Raw genomic sequence first — 25,832 nt, 5'->3', positions numbered from 1 at the left:
TCCAAATAAGTGTTTGATGAGCATTCCTCAACTTTATCAGTATTTATTGCCACCTTTCCCAACTTCTTTGTCACGTGTTGCTGGCATCAAATTCTAAAGTTAATGATTATTTGCAAAAAAAAAAAATTTTTATGAGTTTGAACATCAAATATGTTGTCTTTGTAGCGTATTTAACTGAATATGGGTTGAAAATGATTTGCAAATCATTGTATTCCGTTTATATTTACATCTAACACAATTTCCCAACTCATATGGAAACGGGGTTTGTATAAACGTCCAACAATACATTGTATATGGCTGATTTAGAGCGACAAAAACTAATCAGAAGTGTGAATAACGGATAATATAGAAGCTTATGTTGTTGTTTTATTCAGAGCAGCCACCATTGAAGCCAACTCGGGAGTGGTGAGAAAGCTCCAACTTTTTAAGTAGGAAATCCGACCAGTTGAAATATTCGAAGGAACTACATATAACCTTATTACTGGAGGACTAGAGGATAAGGAATAGCAAAACATGCTACACTACACGCTGTAGGAGGATACAAAAAAAGCATAGCTATCTGCTAAGCTGGAGCTCTGGAATGTAAAAAAGGAAGGCCGGGTCAATTCAAATATTGACAATAATGATGATACCAAGTATAAAATCAGTTAATGGTGGATTCAATACTAATGAAATCAATATTTTTTACTATCACATAATTTTTTGTCTTTTATACAAATATTGACAGTAATGATGATACCAAGTATAATATCCGTTATTGCTTGATACAATATTGATTAGATCAATAATTTTTACTATTACATAATCATTTTTTGTCTTTTTTCTTACTGTTTACGAACTCAGGAAATTAGAGCCAAAAGCAATTTTTGCCTTTTGTTTAATTATTTTGACTTTATTATAAATTATGTATGTAATAAAAGGGAATAAGGAAATCATTTAAATATTTAATTAATATTTTTACACAGCCCTCCTGTGTTTTTGCTTGATTCAAATTGTGATTTTTTTTTTTTTCATTCAATTATCTTGGAAATGTGAAGTATCAGCATTTGTATGACCAATACTGCTCCTGTAACTACTTGGTATTGGATCGATCCCCAAATTTGTTGTATCGCCCATAACTAATATAAAGTGTCCAAACAACAGAAAAATAAGTGTTTATTACATTTTAACAGAAGTGTAGCTAGAACCATGTTACAATAGAAAATAACCCGATATTACCAGTAAATTTTGAAATTTGAGAAAATAATACAAACAAAAATATCAATTGGCTGCAATATATACCATGATATAGATTTTAGGCCATATCAACCATCCCTATTGTGTAGGCTCTTTGGCAGTGGAGTCGGAGTAACGTACAATTAAAGCATGATCAGAAGCGGGATTGTTAACCCAATGGAGGCCTTTACCTATTGAATGGAATGTTCCAAAAGCTGTCACCCGCTGGAGATGATTTGCCATCGCACGGCCGGGGCCTTGAGTCACCTCCAGTTAAAGTTACATGATGGACGACGGGGCAATCGGATCGACTTTCCGAAGCGTCAAGAATCGGCCGAGATGGAGGAAGAGTTATTGTCAATAGAAGAGCGGCGTGAAGATCGCAGATAGCAACCATATTCACGTGATGCTGCTCTACATCCTGAGAAGAAACCTCTCTTTGAATGAAATCGAATTTCCCTGACAGGAGAACAAGGAGGAACCAAGGTGGGGTTGTGGGGGTGATGACGGGGTTACGGGGATCTGTTGAGCCTTCATTGAGCACTTGATGGATGCTCTGTAACCAATGGAGGTAAAGAGTACCCCCCCACACACACAAGCTTCTTCAGATTAACTCCCCCTGATTTATAGATTTACCTCAGGAGAGAAAACAGCTGGTCAGGGACAAATACCACAAGTGGCCGGGCATAAATTTAAGACGGTCATTCGTTAAAAAGATGATTGTTGTCGCCATGGAGCACACTGAGGATTGGATTACTGACACTGACACAACTCAACTATGGTCGCCATAAGGGATCACTAAGAGGTACTACTAGGTATTACTAGGGGTGGAATCCACGGTTTGGATCTTATCACTGTTTTGTGACACATTTTTTTTGGTTCGGTATAAAAAAAAATATTTTCAACACCCAAGAATACCGTATATCACACAATAACCCACCATTACTGTTAACACCTCATAAGACAACACTGAAAGAAATTATTCTAAAGCTCTGACCCTTGAATTAATGTAAACAAAAAATGTAACCTTTAGGGGTGTAACGGTACACAAAAATTTCGGTTCGGTACGTACCTCGGTTTAGAGGTCACGGTTCGGTTCATTTTCGGTACAGTAAGAAAACGACAAAATATAAATTTTTGGGTTATTTATTTACCAAATTTGCAAAATCTTCCACCAAAAATTTTTTTCTTAGTGGAATATTTGATGTGAAGTAATCGGAACCTTGGATAGGTCAATAATTCATAATAACATTGATTTTGATTCAATATTATGTTTTGAGCAATGACAGTTCGAAAGAAAAAAAAACAGCTTTGTTTTATTAGTCAACATTGCGTCTTTTTCTAAATTATATTTACCCTTTAAGCTTTTTTATTTCACTTTTGTTATGTTTTTGTTTATTTTAATATTATTTTTAGAATGGGCCGTGGGCCTTTAAAACATTAGCTGTGGGCCGCAAATGGCCTCCGGAGCACACTTTTGACACCCCTGCTATAGATAATAAAAAATTTAATCTGATAAATCTATGGATAAAAAGCAGAGCCTGGCGACGCATGCGCGTTTATCATAACTCTCTCGCTCTCTCTGTCTCTGCCCGTCCCTCACGAATGCTGCTGCACGCACAATTTGTTTTGTTTTTAACCCCTTCTTAACCCTGAACGTACATTGAAAATACACGCAACCCTAACTCAAAATGCCGGACATTTGAGGCATTTAAGAAACTCCGCCCGGACAGCTCCGCAAAAGAGGACATGTCCGGTGAAAAGAGGACGTATGGTCAGTCTATCGTAGCCCGTTAGCTGCTAGCATGCCGTGTGTTGTGCCTCAGTGTGCATCGTTTACACAACGTACGTTACGCAACTTATAATGTCCGTGTGGAAACTCGTTCGGTACACCTCCGGACCGAACCGAAGCGCCCGTACCAAAACGGTTCAATTCAAATACACGTACCGTTACACCCCTAGTAACCGTACAGTGTTCATAACCACATTGTATATCATCAGCGTAAAATGAAGGACAAGCTTTACCAACACCAGAGTTTTCATTGTTTAAATCAAAACAAAAACAATGTAGAGAGAAGTAGCAGAAGTAAGTACTCAAGATAATTTTGCATAAGTAACAAGAAAATGCAAAATCAGTAGAAATTTAATGTGATTGCTGAAAATCCAAACTGAAAATCTATCCATCAGCACGCCTGCTCGAGTAACCAAAAATACGACTGTTAGGAGCGTACCTGGGATAAAAAAGCAAGCATGCTAGGGTTAGCATGCGTCAAGTACCAAAATATGACGACAACATTTTTATCAAAGCTTTATCAACACTAGAGTTTCCATTGTTTAAATCAAAACAAAAACAATGTAGGGAGAAGTAGCAGAAGTAAGTAGTAGTGATCATGTTGCATAAGTTACAAGAAAATGTAACAAAAAATGTAAAAAAGCAAGCATGCTAGGGTTAGCATGCGTCAAGTACCAAAATATGATGACAAAATTTGCCTCCCAAAAAAGCTAACGTGCTAACTAAGAATGTAATGGTATTAAAAAAATAATATCATGGTTATTGTCACCAAAATCATCACGGTTATTACTATTATCAAGGTATTGTTGAATGTGCTCGAAAAATACTTCTACACACTTATAACTAAGTTTTCCATCCATCCATTTTCTACCGCTTGTCCCTTTTTTAGGGTTGCGTGGGGTGCTGTAGCCTATCTCAGCTGCATTCGGGCGGAAGGCGGGGTACACCCTGGACAAGTCGCCACCTCATCGCAGGGCCAACACAGATAGAAAGACAACATTCACACTCACATTCACACACTAATGTAAGAAATATAATACAATAAATAAATAGACACAATCTATTTTCTTGGCAGAAGAAATATGTTGTATAAAGTAATATTGTTCTCACTACTTAGGAGCCTCATTATTTTTAGTGTGTAAATGTGTTTATCTTCTATCGTAATGTGGTGGCATTTCTGACCTTTGTACCATATTTTGTGTCTGTCACAGTCCGAAAAGAGAGCGAGGTCGAAAAGCATTAAGAATGTCTGATCGTTTCTCTTTTTTCTATTCTGTACCATTGGAATGAGCATATGTGGGTTAAAGTTGAATATATGGTCGGTCTGACCATTCTACAAAATGTTTTGATTGTTTGTTATGGCTTAAGGATTCAAGGAGGTTGCAGAATAAACAGGTCCAAAACAACGGGACCTTGACACACGAGGAAAGCACATAAATGGCCAAGTAGACCAAGTCTATGTATGACTCGCATGATTCTCGATTCATCCAAGGTCTCCGGAGGACGTTGTCTGTTTGCATGACAATTCAATCCAACTTTGTACCATTTGATTATGGGTAAATACAACTTTTGTACTAAATTCACTTTTGTTGCTGTTTAAGATTCGGACCTTCCACCACAGTAATAACTTAGAAAAGTTGTAATGTTTTTTTAGTGATTAAGAAAAAAACGTATGTTGGGTGCTTCACGTATTTGTGGGATGTCACGCAAATTCATTTCCTGTTGTCATATTGCTTCAAGTATGGATCGATCTCTCTGTTGAAGCGAGCAGAGCACAGGTTTAATGTGCACAATTTAATACCTTAGTTGCTCAGACAGTAATGTGTTAATTCAAGTTCAGATCGGGGAATGTCGTCTTTTCAATGGAGAGAGACATTAATGCCTCTTGTTTTCATGATCGTCTTTAAGCTAGCAGGCTATAGCTAGTATTTCCAGTAAATGAGCAGTGTCACCGGTCCATGACTTTATCAAAGTTTATCAATCACAGTTTTACACTCATTTTAATTTAAAACGGTAATACTAACCGTGGGAAGTTTTACCATGGTTTATCATTATACAGTTGATCATTACCTCCCTAATGTTAACATAAACATGCTAACGGTTAGCAAGTGCCAAGTACCAAAATATACTACTCAGATCTGTATACCTACAAAATTAGCTAAAAGGTTTGGCATATTAGTACTTGACTAATATTAACAATAATAATTTTGACTTTGAGACAGTTTGAATTGGTCAAATGTGGAAGTAGTAAGACTTTTTGATAGGGAATAAGTGTTACAGAAAAGTTGGAAATCCTGGATCCAGGAGTGTAAGTTGGAGTGTTTTGATGGTGGAATGGTTCTAATCTGGGGACGGCGTGGTACAGTTGGGAGAGTGGCTCTGCCAGCAACCTGAGGGTTCCTGGTTCAATCCCCACCTTCTACCATTCTAGTCACGTCCGTTGTGTCCTTGTGCAAGACACTTCACCCTTGCTCCTGATGGGTCCTGGTTAGCGCCTTGCATGACAGCTCCCGCCATCCGTGTGTGAATGTGTGTGTGAATGGGTGAATGTGGAAATAGTGTCAAAGCGCTTTGAGTTCCTTAAAAAAAAAAGGTAGAAAAGCGCTATACAAGTATAACCCATTTACCATTTAATCAGTTGTGAAATGTGGAACTTGGAAAAAAAAATGTCCATGGCAAAAAGTTTAAGTGTGTGTCTTTAAAAGGCATGTATGTAATTGTCGACTTCAGCGTCCACTTCTTATTTATTATAAGACCGGACCCGAACTTGATCTGCCTACTACTGGTTAGGATGAGTAGCGCTGCAACGATTAATCGTTTAATGAGAGTTAAACTATGTATAAAAATTTATAAAAACTGGGCGGCATGGAGTTCCGAGCACTCCAAATAGTTTCTGTGAGTCCGCTGCAATAGAGCGCACATGAGAGCAATGGTGTGTGGGTGCTATGATCTGTGTGGCAGCAAACAGCGGAAAGTATATATATACAAACCCCGTTTCCATATGAGTTGGGAAATTGTGTTAGATGTAAATATAAACGGAATACAATGATTTGCAAATCATTTTCAACCCATATTCAGTTGAATATGCTACAAAGACAACATATTTGATGTTCAAACTGATAAACTTTTTTTTTTTTTTTTTGCAAATAATCATTAACTTTAGAATTTGATGCCAGCAACACGTGACAAAGAAGTTGGGAAAGGTGGCAATAAATACTGATAATGTTGAGGAATGCTCATCAAACACTTATTTGGAACATCCCACAGGTGAACAGGCAAATTGGGAACAGGTGGGTGCCATGATTGGGTATAAAAGTAGATTCCATGAAATGCTCAGTCATTCACAAACAAGGATGGAGCGAGGGTCACCACTTTGTCAACAAATGCGTGAGCAAATTGTTGAACAGTTGAAGAAAAACCTTTCTCAACCAGCTATTGCAAGGAATTTAGGGATTTCACCATCTACGGTCCGTAATATCATCAAAGGGTTCAGAGAATCTGGAGAAATCACTGCACGTAAGCAGCTAAGCCCGTGACCTTCGATCCCTCAGTCTGTACTGCATCAACAAGCGACATCAGTGTGTAAAGGATATCACCACATGGGCTCAGGAACACTTCAGAAACCCACTGTCAGTAACTACAGTTGGTCGCTACATCTGTAAGTGCAAGTTAAAACTCTCCTATGCAAGGCGAAAACCGTTTATCAACAACACCCAGAAACGCCGTCGGCTTTGCTGGGCCTGAGTTCATCTAAGATGGATTGATACAAAGTGGAAAAGTGTTCTGTGGTCTGACGAGTCCACATTTCAAATTGTTTTTGGAAACTGTGGACGTCGTGTCCTCCAGACCAAAGAGGAAAAGAACCATCCGGATTGTTATAGGCGCAAAGTTGAAAAGCCAGCATCTGTGATGGTATGGGGGTGTATTAGTGCCCAAGACATGGATAACTTACACATCTGTGAAGGTGCCATTAATGCTGAAAGGTACATACAGGTTTTGGAGCAACATTACCATGGACGCCCCTGCTTATTTCAGCAAGAAAATGCCAAGCCACGTGTTACATCAACGTGGCTTCATAGTAAAAGAGTGCGGGTACTAGACTGGCCTGCCTGTAGTCCAGACCTGTCTCCCATTGAAAATGTGTGGCGCATTATGAAGCCTAAAATACCACAACGGAGACCCCCGGACTGTTGAACAACTTAAGCTGTACATCAAGCAAGAATGGGAAAGAATTCCACCTGAGAAGCTTAAAAAATGTGTCTCCTCAGTTCCCAAACGTTTACTGAGTGTTGTTAAAAGGAAAGGCCATGTAACACAGGGGTGAACATGCCCTTTCCCAACTACTTTGGCACGTGTTGCAGCCATGAAATTCTAAGTTAATTATTATTTGCAAAAAAAAAAATTAAGTTTATGAGTTTGAACATCAAATATCTTGTCTTTGTAGTGCATTCAATTGAATATGGGTTGAAAAGGATTTGCAAATCACTGTATTCCGTTTATATTTACATCTAACACAATTTCCCAACTCATATGGAAACAGGGTTTGTGTGTGTATATATATATATATATATATATATATATATATATATATATATATATATATATATATATATATATATATATATATATATATATATTGTTTCAACTATTTTCCCTAAAATACCTTTTGAGGCCATGAACTGTGTTTTATTTAATTACTCAATTAATCGAACAGACTGATAGTACTGGATGACTGAAATAATCGAAAGCTGCAACCCAAGTGATGAGAGATGGGTAAATGGCGCCTCAGTGAATGTGTGTCTCACTCACTGGCTGTATTGACACTGCCCTGATTCAATGTTGGTGTTTCACAATGGCACCATCTGCTGGGTTAAAAACGTCACTACATTCCAAGTTAAATTAACGGTTAGCGAAGTATTTTTTTATACATTAGAAAGCTTGCAACTTTGATCAATGAGCCCGATAGTAAACAGAAAAATAGCATTGGCGCTATAAGATCAAGGTGATTCCACACTTTGGATTTTTTTCTTTTTCTCAATATCGGCCTACATGTCCGGTCATGTGTTTTTTTCCCTAAAGTGACAAACACATCGGGGTATCGGTATTGCATAATGCTTCTGTATCGTTTGACCCATCACCAGTTATGATATTGTCATGCAAACGCTAATAAGAATTCAGATTGGAGATGAAGTCGGGGGCGGGGCTAAAGACGCTTAATGTTAAACAACACACTGTGTACATAAACTGCTCCTCTCGGCCGTGCAGGAATCAAACAGAACCAGTACCAGCAGGCAACAGCATGGTGTGAGGAATCCGATACTGGACATTAAATTCCCGTTCTCCGTCGAGCCAAATCTCTCCTCCTCGCTTCGCCTCCATTAAAGTGAAATCTCAGATGATGCGTGAACATTAACTCCCATGACCTCATCCGTGTTTTGGGCCAAAAAAAAAACAAAACACCACAATCTCTGGCGCTAACTGCATCCGCTCACCATGTGCAGGATTAATGTAGGAGCAAATATGACAATTTCTCACGTTACTGATGTAGTTTAGTATTTTTTGATGTACAATGGAAACATACGCTAAGCTAGTAACCACATGTAAAGTGTCGGATCTTTGCCTGCATGGTGTGTAACCGCTCAACAGATGTGCCCCCCCCCCTCTCTCTGACACATACAGATGTGCACTCTGAGTGACAGCAACCCCCCCACCCCCTGCTTAAAATCTCCACCAATATCCTTCCACACCTTGTTGGCAGGACCGGAAGCTTCCCGTGTCTCATCAGGGGTGGGCTGCCCTTGACTCGTGGGGCTAAATGAGAGGGGTCACAACCCGCGCCACACAAAATGCTTCCTGTTTCTGCCCAGTGAGGCCCGCCGCCATCGCATTAGAGCAGTGGTGTCCAAAGTGCAGCCCGGGGGCCATTTGTGGCCCGCAGGTAACAAGAAAATGTCGCAATGTATACTCTAATAACACAAAGCTGCCATGCAGGCTGTCTCTTTCTTCAATGTCATTATGAATTATTGACCTATTCAAGGCTCCAATTACGTCACATCTGAGATATTTTGGGGGAAAATGTTGCATATTTTGTGTTTGCCATATAAAAAAACTGAGGTTTTTTTTTTTATAAAGAAGGGCCTAAAACGAACAAACGAAAAACATAAACAACAATAAAACGTATAATTGACGAATAGATCTGAAATTGATCTCGAGATTATTGTGTTAAAAGTAAACAAAAAAATAGATTTTTTTTTTTAACACTATAATTATTTGGATCCCCAATAACTTTAGTGTGATTTGTTTTTAAGTGTCATTGCTCAAAAAATAATAATGAATTAAAATCAATGTTGTTATGAGTTATTGACCTTTTTAAGGCTCCAGTTATTATATAATCTCAAAAATTCCACTTAAAAATTTTATTGTGTGAAAATATTGCATATTTTGTATTTTTTCCATAAAAAAACAGGGTTTTCTTTGACAACAAGAGCATACAATTTCAATCTTTAAAACCGTTATATTGACAGATAGACCTAATGTTGATCTAGAGCAGGGGTCGGGAACCTTTTTTGCTGAGAGAGCCATGAAAGCCAAATATTTTAAAAAGTATTTCCGTGAGAGCCATATCATATTTTTTAACACTGAATACAACTAAATGCAGGAACCACGGTGGCAGAGGGGTTAGTGCATCTGCCTCACAATCGTCATCAGGATCTTTCTGTGTGGAGTTTGCATGTTCTCCCCATGACTGCGTGGGTTCCCTCCGGGTACTCCGGCTTCCTCCCACCTCCAAAGACATGCACTTGGGGATAGGTTGATTGGCAACACTAAAATTGGCCCTAGTGTGAGAATGGGAGTGTGAATGTTGTCTGTCTGTGTTGGCCCTGTGATGAAGTGGCGACTTGTGCAGGGTGTACCCCGCCTACTGCCCGACTGCAGCTGAGATAGGCTCCAGCGACCCCAAAAAGGGACAAGCGGTAGGAAATGGATGGATGGATGGACAACTAAATGCGTGCATTTTTTAAGTAAGACCAACATTTTTAGAGTATAATAGGTCTCTAATTCTTTTTAATAACATTGTTATTTCTTGAACAGGTGCGGTAGAAAACGGATGGATGGATTAAAATGCATGAGAATGTTTTATAGTTTGAACGTTATTTTTAACATCGTGATTACCGGCGGAATTATTCATTACTTATCGTGTTAAGCAATGTCAGCTAAGATTTATCTGAGAGCCAGATGCAGTCATCAAAAGAGCCACATCTGGCTCTAGAGCCATAGGTTCCCTATCCCTGATCTAGAGATTTAAAACTTGAATAATAATACTGAATAATGACACATTTTTAATATTTTTTTGACCAAAACCCTTTGGGGATCAAGCCTGAGTGGAGGCCTAAATGTATATTTTTTATACATATATTGTATTGGTTTTTAATATAAAAAATTTTCAAAATGGCCCCGTTTGCTTTGATTTTTCAGAATGCGGCCCTCAGTGGAAAAAGTTTGGACACCCCTGCATTAGAGGCTTGGCGCAGGAAAGCTATCATTGCTGGTTGAGTCGGATGATTCAGGGAAATTCTGGTAGAACTGGTCCAGATTGTTTGGCCTTGAAATATACGGAATCGCTGACAGTGTTTCCCAGAATTCCATCCCCTCACAAACCCAATCTCCCTGGCTCCCCTGACCTCCTGATGCCCCGCTGGCGACTGTCAAACGCTGATTTAGCATTATCTTAGAATCAGGAGTTGTCAAATCCTGACGGGGATGAGGTTGGCGTATCCGTGTCTTCTCCCCCCCCCCAGAGGGCTTGTAAATTTGGACACTTTACTGCGGCAGGAGGGAGGGGAGGAGGAAGTGAACCCCGCTCGGTCCGAGCTCGGCGTAATCCCACCACTTCCTCTGCGCCGCGCCGGCCGGGCTCACGCCGTTAATGCATTTTCTGTAACTAACAGCCGTTGTTTCCCGATTGTCACGCTCTCATCTCTTTCTTTTCGGAATGCGCCAGGAGACGTCGGATAAGGTGTTGAGCCTCGGAGACACACCCCCCCCCCCCCTCCCACGCCCCCGCCCAAAAAAAAAGATGCAGGCTGGCAGTGGAAGGTCTGGTATTGCAGTTATGACTAACGGCAGTTTACCAGCGCTACAATTCCCTGTCGGGTGATGCGGCTCTGGCGGCCAGGTGGGACGCCTCAACCCGGGCCTCCTGCTTCCGTCACGCTTAACCGCCCCCCCAACCCCCCCCTCTGTCGAAACACATGGGTGTCAAAGAAGGGTGGCAGCGTTCAGGCCCCCTTTCAACAACATTTAATCCGCCATGACAGGGCGAAAGACGCTCGGGCGGCGGATGGCACGGGGCGATCAATTCACACCCCTCTCTGCTTGTAACATTCTCTACCATGACACACACACCCCCCCCCCCCCCCCCCCGCCCCTCCACTGACAGGTTGGACTGGAGGCGGCCCACGCGCTCCTTAGCGGGACGGCCCAGGAGGCCAAAGCCCGCAAAGGAGAGCAACAGGTTGCTGGGAGACTTGCCAAAAACGTTGCTCTTCTTATCGCTTTTTCCTCGTCTTTTCCCCAACGCGTGACGGCTCGTTAAATGACGGCTGATGCTTCGCGGCAGATGGCTAAAAATGACCATCCTATTAAATGCTGCTGCATCGCCGCATATCATAATACCAATCAGTCCCTGCGGGATTTCGCAGGCTGTTTGGTGAATTTTTTTGTGGGGGAAATTACATAAAAAGACTCATTTTGCCATGAAAATTGCGATGGTTTGACGCTTATATGTTAAAGTTAAAGTACCACTGATAGTCACACACACACTAGGTGTGGTGAAATTACCCTCTGCATTTGACCCATTCCCTTGTTCCACTCCCTGGGAGGTGAGGGGAGCAGTGAGCAGCAGCGGTGGCCGCGCTCGGGAATCATTTTGGTGATTTAACCCCCAATTCCAACCCTTGATGCTGAGTGCCAAGCAGGGAGGTAATGGGTCCCATTTTTATGATCTGTGGTATGACTCGGCCGGGGTTTTAACTCACGACCTACCGATCTCAGGGCGGACACTCTAACCACAAGGCCACTGAGCAGGTTTTTAGAAAACATTGCAAGATTTTATGATTTACTTTTTTTTAATCAGTGTTTTTAAGGGGACTTATGAAAAAAACAATTTCCTCCTAGTCTCAACCACAGCTTTTTAACCTTTTTGACTTTGAGGACAAACCTTTCCACTACAGAGAAGCCCGGAGCCCCCTCAAATATTAACACTGAATTAGAAATGTCACTCTTGATTTTAATGCTATTCAATAATTATATCAAACCTACTTACAGTTGAACAGGATAAACCTTGTCAAATGATGTGAGACCACGTGTTAATCACAAAGATTATTATCAAGGCTTAGGTCAGGCTGATTACAAAAAAACCCCAATCAAATGTACTGCAAAAGAAGGGACTCGTAAAGACTGATAAAAAATTTAAAAAAATTAATGCTATTTAATAATTATATTTAACCTACTTACAGTTGAACAGGATAAACCTTGTCAAATGATGTGAGACCACGCGTTAATCACAAAGATTATTATCAAGGCTTAGGTCTGGCTGATTACAAAAAACCAAAAAAACAATCAAATGTACTGCAAAAGAAGGGACTCGTAAAGACTGATAAAAAAAAAAATGTGCATACAATTATGCAGTGCTAAAATAAATACATTCTAACTAAATTAATAAGTAATAATATAGTACTGTATATGTTATTGAAATAAACTGTCAATAGGATGAAAGTGCAAATGAAAATACAGCTTCACCACTGTAGTCCTAATTTGTGCACTTAAGTTTGTTTGCGATTGTCAATACTGCGAACAAGAGGTGCAAAAGTGTATTTCAACTGAATACCGGCCCATACGGACTACAGATGATAAACAGATATGTATTGGTGGTCCTCCGTACGCAATTTTTGATGACTGATGAAAGCAACCAAACCTAACCCCCCCCATCAATCAATTTAAGTGGACCCCGACTTAAACAAGTTGAAAAACTTATTCGGGTGTTATCACTTAGTGGTCAATTGTACCGAATATGTACTGTACTGTGCAATCTACTAATAAAAGTCTCAATCAATCAATCAATGTTATATATTATATAAATATAGATATAGATATATACAGTATGTATATCTTGTAGTCGTCACTGCTATTTTTTTTTCCAGATCTGCTTTAAAAAAGCTCCTTTTAGCAACATTTTTGTTACTGCTTGTCTCATGCCGGTGTTATTATGCACATGAAAATAATACTTTACTTTATTGTGTGTGTGTGTGTGTGTGTGTGTGTGTGTGTGTGTGTGTGTGTGTGTGTGTGTGTGTGTGTGTGTGTGTGTGTGTGTGTGTGTGTGTGTGTGTGTGTGTGTGTGTGTGTTCCTACCATTTTTGAGACATCAACAAGGAAAAGTACCTTTCATATGAGAACCGGTGAACAAGTTAGGACCGAAATCATGGTCCCAATACGGGAAACCATTGAGAATGTCTTATTTGCACCCCTGGTGGTGAAATCTTTCAAAATTAGGGTGGTCCCAAACAAGAGGGATTTTTCAAATTGACTGTGTGTCGGTTTTAAAAGTGCTCCCCCTCTGGTCTATATATGAAATATTTTTATATACACAGTACAGGCCTAAAGTTTGGACACACCTTCTCATTCAGTGCGTTTTTATTTTCACGACTATTTACATTGTAGATTGTCACTGAAGGCATCAAAACTATGAAACACATGTGGAGTTATGTACTTAACAAAAAAGGTGAAATAACTGAAAACATGTTTTATATTCTAGTTTCTTCAAAATAGCCACCCTTTGCTCTGATTACTTTTTCGCACACCTCTGGCATTCTCTTGATGATCTTCAAGTGGTAGTCACCTAAAATGGTTTTCACTTCACAGGTGTCATAGTTTTGATGCCTTCAGTGACAATCTACAATGTAAATAGTCATGAAAATAAAGAAAACACATTGAAATGAGAAAGTGTGTCCAAACTTTTGTCCTGTACTGTGTATATATGTATATATATATATACCGGTACAAATATATGTATATATACTGTATATGTATATAATCTTTGGACCAGTCTTGTACACAGGCAACACAGTAGGGGAAGGAAAATACCAAATTTCGTTATCATCATTGCTGCTGGTTTTGCTGCATTAATTTATTGTGGATTTGTGAATTTATGACTTGTTTATCATTTTATTTATATCAAATAGATTTATATTATTAAAATACATTCTAATGAATGCAATTGTTTTATTTTGAATTATAATTTAAATGACAAAACTCCATTTAAAAAAGGCATTGTTTTTGACAAAATGTGCGTTTCCTATTTTTGAGTGTGTTTTGGGCAGCGTTTAAGCATTGGCACTGTTTCAAAAGTACCCATTTGGCGCCCGTATTGGACAATATGTAAAGGACACTCAACCCTAAGTAGGAGTGCATGTTTGTGTGCAGTGGTTCAGGAGTAGAAGAGTTGGCTTCACTGCAAAAACTGAAATCTAAGTAAGATTAAATATCTCAAATAAGGGCGATAGTTGCTTATTTGCTGTCTGATAAGATAATTCTTCTCACTAAGCAGATGTTAGAGTGTTTTACTTGTTTTAAGTGTTTTGGTCCTAAATTATCTCAGTGAGATATTACAGCTTGTTGCTGAGATTTTATGACCTATATTGAGTAAAACATGCTTGGAACTAGAATATCAACTGTTGCAAAGTTGTGTCATCAACACTCACAAGTATGAAACTGCTTTTTCAAAATAATAATTTCTTATTTCAAGCATGAAATAAAAAAATCATGACTTTGACACAATTGTGTCTCATAATTAAAACAGATGACAGCCAAATGGACTTTGCTGTTTTATTTTGGCACAGTACAGTAAACTGACAGTTAATATTTAAACATTTGACATTTCAAACCATTTTGAACAGAAATAGTTCATGCACATTCAGATAAATTCTTCAAAATTACAAAAAAAAAAAAAAATTGGCCTTAGACAATATGATTTGCCTGAGACCCCGAGAGTAACAAGCGGTTGCCTTTCCATTAAGAAAAATAAACTAGTTTTTTAGTATAAGTTTGCTGGTTTCAAGAAATGTAATACAGAGCGCATATCATTATGTCAAGATAATGGCACTAGAATTTACTTAATTTAAGAATATTTTTCAACATATTGAGAAAAAAGGTCTCATATTTGTTTTTTATATCGAGAAAAGTGCACTTGTTATTATGATTAATAATAAATGGGTTATACTTGTATAGCGCTTTTCTACCTTCAAGGTACTCAAAGCGCTTTGACAGTATTTCCACATTCACCCATTCACACACACATTCACACACTGATGGCGGGAGCTGCCATGCAAGGCGCTAACCAGCAGACATCAGGAGCAAGGGTGAAGTGTCTTGCCCAAGGACACAACGGACGTGACTAGGATGGTAGAAGGTGGGGATTGAACCCCAGTAACCAGCAACCTTCCGATTGCTGGCACGGCCACTCTACCAACTTCGCCACGCCGTCCCCATTAGTGAGAATATACTTATTTTAAGGTATTTTGGGGTTCATTGAGGTTAGATAATTTTACATATTTTGTAAAGTCTTGACAAGCCAAATTTTCTTGTTCTATTGCAGACCTGGGCATTCTGCGGCCCGCGGGCCACATCCGGCCCTTTGTGCGTCCCTGTCCGGCCCGCGTGAGGCTAATCATAAATTACAAAATACATTTTAAAAATTATCTATGTCGAGTGTGCAATACAACGGTGCTGCTTTTGTTTTGAAAAGCTTTATTTGTATTACTTCTGTGTGGACGTTTGCGTGTGCGTGATTGTGAGTGAATGTGAACAGCTGCAATCACAAATGACAAAATAAAGTTGAAAAAACATCTATGTCGTGCGCGCAATACAACTGTGCTGCTTTTATTTTGAAAAGTGTTATTTTTGGGCGTATGTCCGTGTGTAACCTGTGAGTGAAGGTGCACAGCGACAAGTGATGCACGGTTTACACCCGAGACGCTAAAAAGAGAAAAGTTGATGACGAATGGCGTGTTTTCCACAAGACATGGACTGCCAAGCAACGTTTCCTCTAAGGTGCGCGCCTGCGCAATTGCGCACTGCTCAAGCGTCCTCTGCGCACAGCAAATACATGCCGCGCACCAAATCAAATCCCATCTGAATTCTAAACAAAATAAACACATTTATTCTGTGTAATTTTGCAATGCAACTCTGAGTGACAGTGACAACAAGCGGCCCTAACGGTGTTCGTCAACACCGTTCAATTGAACACCGTTCAATTATTGTAACGTCTATCGAGATGCTTCAAGGCCAGGAATTATATCAATCACTTTATTGAGCAAAACTGTTTATATTCGGCCATAACCACACCAAAAACATGAGTAAAACACTTCTATCTCGAAAAACTAGTCATTTTCTGCCGTACAAACCAGGCCAAAACGAACTTGTCATCTGTCACCAACACGCATACCACTAAACCACTGGTGCGTTTATGGCCACACAAAAAGTCGGACAACTCAAACACCACACAAAGTTACACTAAGACTCCTCAGTTTATTTTACTGTCATTTATTATTAATGTTAATTTATTTATATTAATCATGGAATGCTGTTACTAGAGAAAGTTACAGGAATGCACACTTCATCCTATGCTTGCATTTCATTGTGCAACATGAGGATGTTTAAGGGGAACTAAATGTGATCTCTGAAAGGGGTACAAATGATTCCCAAAGCAGTGCTTTTGGTATAAAGTTAAGTTAGGTTAAATGAAAGTATTATTATTATTATTAATTATTATTATTATTATTATTATTTATCTTACGGTATATATCAAAAATAATATTGAGCAAAATTTAATTGAAATATTGTCGATGTGGCCCTCCAGCAGTGCTCGGGTTGCTCATGCGGCCCCCGGTAAAAATTAATGGCCCACCCCTGTTCTATTGGCAGATAATTTTGCTTAGTTCAAGTAAAATACCCCTAATTTTTGAAATTTTTTCCCTTGTTTTTGAACACTGACTTTTAGCAGTGTTCCACTAGCAAATACGTACATTCATCAAAACAATGGTTAGCCTTTACAATTGGATCAAAGCAGCCCAACAACTGTTACCTCCACCAAGGCTTCATCACGGCTTAGTTAGCAAGAAAACGCCAGCATGTTTAAAGTCAATTCTCCTTTAATAACACATGAATGGTAATGAGCATGTCATGGAAGTGTACTGTTGTGGTGATAATATCATAAAAGCATCACGGCGTAGCTGCAGGACGCTCAAAAAGAAACAACAACAGAAGTGTCAGCCATGACAGATAACCTCTGCACTTCAAAGCACGTCTGGCGTGCCGCCTCGGGAACTCGAGCCGGTTGCCCGGCGAAGAGAGGCGAGCGCTGACCTTCCAGCGCAGGTTGCAGCATGGCGGCCTTGAGCAGGGAAGACTGGGGCAAAGGGCGCAGTGTGTGCGGCGCGGCGCGTGACCTTGCGGTGGGTCAGGGGGCGTAGCAGTCAAGCTCTCGGTTACCCTTGAATGACCCGGGTCACACTGCGCGAGGGGCGGGCCTTGTAGCGTACAAAGATGGAAGAGGGCGAACGAGCCAGTAGCTTGGTGATCGCTGCTTTCTGAGCCCAAAACAAGCAAGCAGCCGAGATGAATCAGTCATCAGCTAGCCAGGGGAAACCCGAAGGAGCGTGGGATTTCACTTTTAAGTTGTCATCGACATCCGATTCCCAAACGGTTTGTTTAGAACCTCCAGGTGGCCGCTCCAGTGAAGTCCGGATGCAATTATTGGATCGCTGGCCAACAAGCCGCTGGATTGATGCTCATGTTGCATAAAAATGTGCAAGAACGACGCTAGCAGAAAGTTCGCAGCCACTACTCCTCCCGTTCGTACTCTGCTGACCCCTGCTGACACTGCATGCTCATGCGTTTACTCTGGTGTACCAGTGCCCTGACTATGGCCATCATCCCGCCCCCACCAAGGACTGTGTTCACTGCTGGACTCTAGAAAGAAGTTCCGCAGCCTGGGTAGCAGAACCTTCAGGTTCTGTAACAGCTTCTTCCCTCAGGCCATAAGACTCTTGAACGAATGAACGCATCATAATAATCCCCTCAATTCCCCCCAAAAAACGGATTAACTCGCTGGAATATAAAGACAATATAACATACATCCATAAACATGGATGCATATGTAAAAGTGCAATATATTTATCTGTACAGTAATCTATTTACATCTGCACCTTATTGCTCTTTTATCCTGTACTACAATGAGCTAATGCAACAAAATGTTGTTCTTATCTGTACTGTAAAGTTCGAATTTGAATGACAATAAAGGGAAGTCTAAGTCTAAATGTATAGTTGATTATTGCTATGGTGCAAGGTGGCAACTATCGTTAGTTACTTGAAAGAGGAGCGATCGCATTATGACACGGCACATCCTTATTACGCACACAAACTAACAGTAAGTCACGGGTGACTAAGCGTTGGATTATTTTGTGGTGGGTGGGGGGGGGGGGTAAGTAAGTAAAACAGTCTAACATAAAATCTGCTTAGTGAGAAGAATTATCTTATCAGACAGAAAATAAGCAAATATCACCCTTATTTGAGATATTTAATCTTATCTAGATTTCAGTTTTTGCAGTGTGTCTGCTATTGTGTGCGTAGCTGTTGTGTAGCTGCTAGCTCCTTAAGCCTATCATGTTTACCTTTTGTAAATGACTTGACTAAAACAGAAGAAAAGACCAACCTTGTGTGCTTATTGGAGGACATTTAGATGTTAACTGGCTCTCCAGCTTTCCACAAGTGAACACGCTGCTTGTATCGAACATTTTACATGCAAGACCATATACTCTCAAACTTGTTTTTTTTGTCGATTTTGGACTGATATCTGATATCAGTATTGGATCGAGACACCCTTAACTAACATAGACATAAATATGTTTGTATGTTTTCATGCGTTAAATTGTGTGGGTAGAGGTGGTGCTCATGATGACAAAATGCATCCTGGTCTCGCACCTCGGGGTTTGGAAGTGTAGGTGTTAACAGAGGAAAGGCAGGTGCTAAGTGTGTGCCGCGGCCGTAGAGGAAGAAATCCTGCACACTTTATTGACATTTCAGCCGCTGTCAACATTGTGTGTATCCTTTTTTATTTTCAAAACAACAGTGACCTTTACTGAGTAATCAGCATGCAGAGAGGAAAGGCGTATTTTTTTTCTACAAAGTTGGAACGTTACACAACAGAGCCGTGAAGTGGGCATCTGGGATGTTAAATGGTGAACATTCGCTAATAAAGTATGTCATCTGGTTTGATGCCTGTCATTGTATTGACATTTACACGGTCACGCCACATCACATTAAATGTTGCACGCATTCATCGGACATCTTGATTTCTTTATATACTTGTAAATTATTTTTTAAGTAATCGTTCCTGCTTTGTTTTCCCTCTAGTGTCGTGCACGTGACGGCCATGGCTTCCCGCTGCAGCATGGCATCCATCGGAGGAGGTAAGACCCTAAGAGTAAACAGTAGTAAACAACAGTAGCAGTAGGGGAGTGGGCCTCCCTGCGGTGTTGATTATTGGAGGGCTGTAAACAGTAAACCCCTATTAGTGGGCCAGTAGCTCGCCAAGCGGGAACGGCTGCTGCTGGCGGCCCGCAGCTAGGCCAACAACATCTGGACATCAGCTCAGTTCCTCACTATGATGGCGATGAAGGCTATAACAACATTAGCTACACCTGCACCAGCTCATTAATTCTGCCTTTACAAAGATAATAATGCTCAATTTCAATTATTTTAGCAATGTTTTTGTTGTGGAACTATATTACAGTCTCTAATAACCATGACTAAACATTTGCATTTTGTCTGTGCATTGCACTGTTTGTTAAAATGTTTTTTTTTTTTTGTTGTTGTTTTTTTTTTTACAAAGGACTTTTAGCTGTAGTGGACTTGCATGTGTAAAATCATGAAGTCACTAAACACTATTGCGTCCTTTGTCTCCCTCTGCTGGTTATCTGAGCCACAGCACATGAAGTGCAAGGTGAAACCCAACTAGATTACATTGAACCAGAAAAAAATTGCTAAAATATGTGGCAGACACTGGAGCTATTTTTGTCGGATTTTACATGTGACTTTGATGCAACAGTTCCTGGGGAATCTGTGGTGGGCTCTCCTATTTCTGGGGCTGAGGTTGCTGAGGTAGTTAAAAAGCTCCACAGTGGCAAGGCCCCGGGGGTGGATGAGATCCGCCCGGAGTTCCTTAAGGCTCTGGATGCTGTGGGGCTGTCTTGGTTGTCAAGACTCTGCAGCATCGCGTGGACATCGGGGGCGGTACCTCTGGATTGGCAGACTGGGGTGGTGGTTCCTCTCTTTAAGAAGGGGAACCGGAGGGTGTGTTCCAACTATCGTGGGATCACACTCCTCAGCCTTCCCGGTAAGGTTTATTCAGGTGTACTGGAGAGGAGGCTACGCTGGATAGTCGAACCTCGGATTCAGGAGGAACAGTGCGGTTTTCGTCCTGGTCGTGGAACTGTGGACCAGCTCTATACTCTCGGCAGGGTCCTTGAGGGTGCATGGGAGTTTGCCCAACCAGTCTACATGTGCTTTGTGGACTTGGAGAAGGCATTCTACCGTGTCCCTCTGGAAGTCCTGTGGAGATTGCTCAGAGAGTATGGGGTATCGGACTGTCTGATTGTGGCGGTCCGCTCCCTGTATGATCAGTGTCAGAGTTTGGTCCGCATTGCCGGCAGTAAGTCGGACACGTTTCCAGTGAGGGTTGGACTCCGCCAAGGCTGCCCTTTGTCACCGATTCTGTTCATAAATTTTATGGACAGAATTCTAGGCGCAGTCAGGGCGTTGAGGGGATCTGGTTTGGTGGCTGCAGGATTAGGTCTCTGCTTTTTGCAGATCATGTGTTCCTGATGGCTTCATCTGGCCAGGATCTTCAGCTCTCACTGGATCGGTTCGCAGCCGAGTGTGAAGCGACTGGGATGAGAATCAGCACCGCCAAGTCCGAGTCCATGGTTCTCGCCCAGAAAAGGGTGGAGCGCCATCTCCGGGTTGGGGAGGAGACCCTGCCCCAAGTGGAGGAGTTCAAGTACCGGAGTCTTGTTCACGAGTGAGGGAAGAGTGGATCGTGAGATCGACAGGCGGATCAGTGCGGCGTCTTCAGTAATGCGGACGCTGTATCGATCCGTTGTGAAGGAGCTGAGGCGAAAGGCAAAGCTCTCAATTTACCGGTCGATCTACGTTTGCATCCTCACCTATGGTCGTGAGCTTTGGGTTATGACCGAAAGGACAAGATTACGGGTATAAGCGGCCAAAATTAGTTTCCTCCGCCGGGTGGCAGGGCTCTCCCTTGGAGATAGGGTGAGAAGCTCTGCCATCCGGGAGGAGCTCAAAGTAAAGCCGCTACTCCTCCACATCGAGAGGAGCCAGATGAGGTGGTTCGGGCATCTGGTCAGGATGCCACCCGAACGCCTCCAGGTACGCCAAAATGTGCAGAGAAGTTGCTAGGTCGTGTAAAAAGTGTATTAAAAAATCCTGGAGGGTCTGATTTAGGAAAGGTAAGAAAAAAGTGTTTTTAATCTTCATTGTAGTAAAAGTAGCTTCACTTGGAATGACTACTGTTACATTGGATTTAGCAAATTAGCAATGTAACAATGAACTAATTGTTCTTTACAGAAGTCAAGCACAACACAGTGTCAGAAATTAGAAAAGTCTTGTGTTTATGCAAAGAGTAACAGATAAAACTGGAAAGAATGAGATGTTTTGTTCCTCTTTATTTTGAAAATGTACACTGCGATTAACGGTAGGACTTCTGGTAGCGGGCGCGGGCTCCAGGTCCACCGAATTTCTTGGACTCGCAGCGACGTGGGTCGGCAACCAGCAGGGTCCTGTCGTACTGGATCAGGATGTCCTTGATCTCCTTCTTGGAGGCCTCGTCCACATCTGCCGGGAGGGGGACAGCACAATTACACTTTGGACCAATAATCACTTAAATAACTGACAGTGTTGTTGTACTTACACTTCTGGTAGTACGCCACCAGTGCTTTGGAGATGGACTGTCTGATGGCTAGAAGAGGTGAAAAGAGTATTTGTACATTTTGATAAGCAGGAAATAATACAACGTAAGATGACTCAAAGCCAGGCTTCACAATGTGGCCTTTAGCATTGTTGCTTACCATAAACCTGTGCGACATGTCCACCTCCCTTCACTCGGACTCTGATGTCAACTCCAGCAAAACGTTCCTTGCCCAGCAGCAGCACAGGCTCCAGCAGCTGCATTAGACAGTCAAAGGTGGATATTAAGTACATATAACCTGCAGGTGCTACTCACAGGAAGCTAAGAATATTTATGACCTAAACTGCACTAAAATCCATGTAACCTCCTCTAAACTAAAATTGTTCAACGGTATCCAACAAACAACTGAACAGCAAAATTCATAGCAAGTGTCTGATCCATCAATGCACCAACACAGTCACAGAAAGTAATAGGGAGACCCTGGCCAATATTCAATATTTCATTAGTTTATTTGAACAGGGACCACGCACATTGATCAACATTGCTGTAAACGCGTAAGTTTTAGCTACAAAGCTTGTTTCCAACCTTAGTCCTTGGGCAAGATGTATATGGCCAAGAGTAAACAATATATAATTAACAACAATCATTAAGAGCCTTCTTAAAATAGTAAAACAACCGATTAGTCAAAGAGTCAATTAATCATACGATAAATGAATGTGATAACTTTGCCAGCGTTGATTATTGCCAATCGCATGCATGGTTACGGGCTGCAAGTGGGGTCATTCTTTGCACCGGTTTCAGCAGCTGCAGGCATGTGTACTAAAAGCACAAACAGTAATAATGGTAACTGCTGTAAAACTCCCGACGGTTAGTATTGCCATATTGAACTAAAATGATTGATAACTGCACTTTAATAAAAATTAACTCACTAGTGTTAGCTTGCTAGCTAGCTTAAATACTAACATTAAAACGAGAGACATTAAGGTCTCCCTATTAAGAAAAAACATCATACCCCAATCTAAACTTGTATAAACACATAAATGTCAAAAATACCAAGATACAGTATTCACATTGAACATAAAGGCTGTCCTGTCCTTGCATAAAATTATCAATATATAGTCCAGTTTCAAGTTGAAACACTGTTTTCAACAGGAGGTGAACTCACATGAGAAACCGGAGAAAATGGAGGGGACTCATCGCCCAATGTTCCAATGGGAACGGGACAAACTAAGTTTAATAAGTAAGTAAGAACTCACGCGATGTCACATAAATTGGAAGTGAACTGAAGTGAGCACCCAATTTGCTTATATGAAAAAAGACATTCTAAAATTAAAGAAGATAAATATATTTAAACAAAAATGATATGGCTCCTATGAAGCAAGAACAATTGATGTTTCCTCTGCCAAGACAGCACTTTGTGTCTATTTGAGTTATTTGGTTAAAAGATTTTAGCGCGTAGAAGTACTTTTTGACCACATTCAACAATACCGCGATAGTAATGATAACCATGACAGACAAAAGTATATTTTGTTTATTTTATATACTAGCATGTGATATGTCCGCAAAAACCAGCCTTTTTACACATTCATTTTTCTGTAATAAATTAACGTCTGTGTTTTAGAATGAATTATCAATTAAAAACTAGGATGTAAACAAAATGTGTTAAACGCTCGCCTTGGCTACTCGCTGTTCCTCTTGCCTAAACGTCCCACTGAGTTGCAAGACGGGGAGAATATTGTCGCCTCCCTTTGCTCTCAGAGCCACAACGTTGACAGCTGCCCACTTTGCTGCTAATCATGTTCGGATGATTACAATCCCAACACTGTTAGTTCTGAAACAGTTGTAGTTCTAGAGTATTTATTAGTAACCAGCGACAAGGTATGTTTTTGATGTGACAGATTGAAAACAGAGGTCACAACAGAATGTAGTGTTTATGTTCTAAAGTTTACTTTGGGGGTTTGTGTGGCAGCACTGCATGCAGATAGAAACGTTACTTTTTTCCTCTATTTTCTCGAATGATGCTCACGTCACTGTATTTTGACATGGATATTCAAAAGTTTACATTTCAATTACAATGTTTAAATATGAGAACTACAAGTGTGTTGCGTTTGAAAGGGTATACATGCGTTATTGTTACATCTTATTAAATCAGTAGTTTATCTGCAATGATTTGTAGATAAATTCACCGCTTATTCCGAAGGGAATAATAAAATAATAAATGAATTTATCGTCCAACAAAATTTGTTGTCTGCCAGTCATAGTTAATGACTGTTCTAATCGATCGCTGTTGTAACCTGCTGATGACTCTAAACTCAGTGGTCACTTTCCTATGAGAACATCCAGTTTAAAGCATTGTAACTAGTACTAAAAATGTGAACAGCATCAGGAACAATACCAGTTATATCTGAACAAGGACATTAATTAATCCATTCATGGATCACACACCTTTGAGGATTTGGTCCTTCAGCCCTTTTTGTTACGGAACAGTAAGTTATGGCATAAGTGCAGAGACATTGTCAAGTTGAAATATATAATAGTTGCTCACCTTGTACTGCAGGGTAGCAGGCTCCACCATCTCCAGGGGTCTGCCGTTGACTTTAATCAAGCCATTGCCTCTCTTGCAGTGGGCGACTGCTGTGGCAGTTTTCTGTCACACAATCACCCCGTTAGCATCTTGCAACTGTTTATTTCCTCTCATTAGCAACTAACCATGATTTTTTGACAGGTCTTTTAAAAAACAATAGAATAACAGCTCATATCATGACACATGTATAGTTTGTGATAAATTAATGACTGTAATGAATCCATCGATGAAGTCGGCCATAGCTTGTCTGCATTAGCCAATTCAACACGGGCTAACTGGGGTATTACCTTAAATGATTACCAGTTTTGGACACAATATACACTTTTCTATATTTATGATAGCGCCTTCCAAGCACACACGTGTTAGGATGAACAATAACTAACGCGATAACGTTAACAAAATGCTAAAGAGCTCCGTGGAAGCTAACTCGATAAGCTAATGTGCCCAGGCCACACGGGTTAGCAGCACCGCCACATGTGTGCTAATTCTCTGAATTTTACTTACTTTACGTCCGAAAACCTGGACAGACTGCAGGGGACCTTTTGGCGGCATGTTTCTGAAACACACACCGTACAGTAATTAGTTTGGAAACACGTCTAAAAGTACTTTATTTATGGTATAATAACGCATCGAGTGGAGGAACATACCGTATTCAGCTCGGGTGCCGTACGGAGAGACCGACGGGGCTTCTCAGGCAGAACATCAGGAGCTGCTGCGCGACTATTTTAGCTGCTTTGCGGCATCGTTTGCGACGGCTGCTGTTGCTCGACCTCCATTTTGCATGTAGTTCTTTTTTTACACGTTATTGAAACAAACAGGAAAAATAAAAGTAAATACAATTTTAACGTACGACGACATTTTCTGATTAAATACATTTTCATGAATTAATATTCGTATGGATGAAATAAACTGGCTTTGGTTCGTCAAATATTTGTTGATCTCTATGGTTTATTTATTTGGATCCCCATTACAAACAGAGGACGTGAAGAATAAAGATTGTTGAGAATAATAATATTATTTTTTATTAATATTCAGTTCAGTTTCACTTTATTTGGAACATGCATACGATACAATGTAATGCATTGCACATTTCCAGTTGTTTCATTACAACTAGAGATGTCCGATAATGGCTTTATTGCCGATATCCGACATTCCGATATTGTCCAACTCTTAATTACCGATTCCGATATCAACCG

At 40.5% G+C, this 25,832-nt stretch overlaps 1 protein-coding gene and 2 long non-coding RNA genes across 3 annotated transcripts in view; 2 read left to right on the top strand and 1 right to left on the bottom strand.

The window, feature by feature from the left end:
• The window catches only part of LOC133661484 (uncharacterized), a 42,637-nt gene extending 33,912 nt beyond the window's left edge, over nt 1-8,725 (top strand). The window contains exon 4 of the long non-coding RNA XR_009827951.1: nt 8,687-8,725. This is a non-coding gene — a long non-coding RNA (uncharacterized LOC133661484). The remainder of the gene's footprint in view (nt 1-8,686) is intronic.
• Nucleotides 8,726-8,867: 142 nt separating this feature from the next.
• Nucleotides 8,868-23,229, top strand: LOC133661486 (uncharacterized). Its single transcript, XR_009827952.1, has 3 exons — nt 8,868-8,945; nt 19,481-19,536; nt 23,205-23,229. It is a non-coding gene; the product is annotated as an uncharacterized LOC133661486 (long non-coding RNA).
• On the bottom strand, nt 21,791-25,389 carry rps16 (ribosomal protein S16). The gene is made up of 6 exons (XM_062064697.1): nt 25,284-25,389; nt 25,141-25,192; nt 24,598-24,699; nt 22,213-22,309; nt 22,056-22,103; nt 21,791-21,979 (listed from the first exon to the last, which is right to left on the bottom strand). Exons 2-6 carry the CDS (start codon nt 25,186-25,188, stop codon nt 21,834-21,836), a joined length of 441 nt encoding a protein of 146 aa, XP_061920681.1. The 5' UTR covers nt 25,189-25,192; nt 25,284-25,389; the 3' UTR covers nt 21,791-21,833.
• Between the last annotated feature and the right edge of the window lie 443 nt (nt 25,390-25,832).

This window comes from Entelurus aequoreus, linkage group LG12 (assembly GCF_033978785.1).
Source record: "Entelurus aequoreus isolate RoL-2023_Sb linkage group LG12, RoL_Eaeq_v1.1, whole genome shotgun sequence".
Lineage (NCBI taxonomy): Eukaryota > Metazoa > Chordata > Actinopteri > Syngnathiformes > Syngnathidae > Entelurus > Entelurus aequoreus.
This window is presented reverse-complemented; position numbering and strand designations above follow the sequence as displayed.

Bases quoted from the DNA above. Each gene is read 5' to 3' on its own strand.
- rps16 (XM_062064697.1), bottom strand. From the start codon at position 25,188: ATGCCGCCAAAAGGTCCCCTGCAGTCTGTCCAGGTTTTCGGACGTAAA. The intron at 22,310-24,597 runs GTGAGCAACTAT...TGTCTAATGCAG, and splicing joins CTGCTACCCTGCAGTACAAG to CTGCTGGAGCCTGTGCTGCT. The intron at 21,980-22,055 runs GTAAGTACAACA...CCCTCCCGGCAG, and splicing joins GGTGGCGTACTACCAGAAGT to ATGTGGACGAGGCCTCCAAG.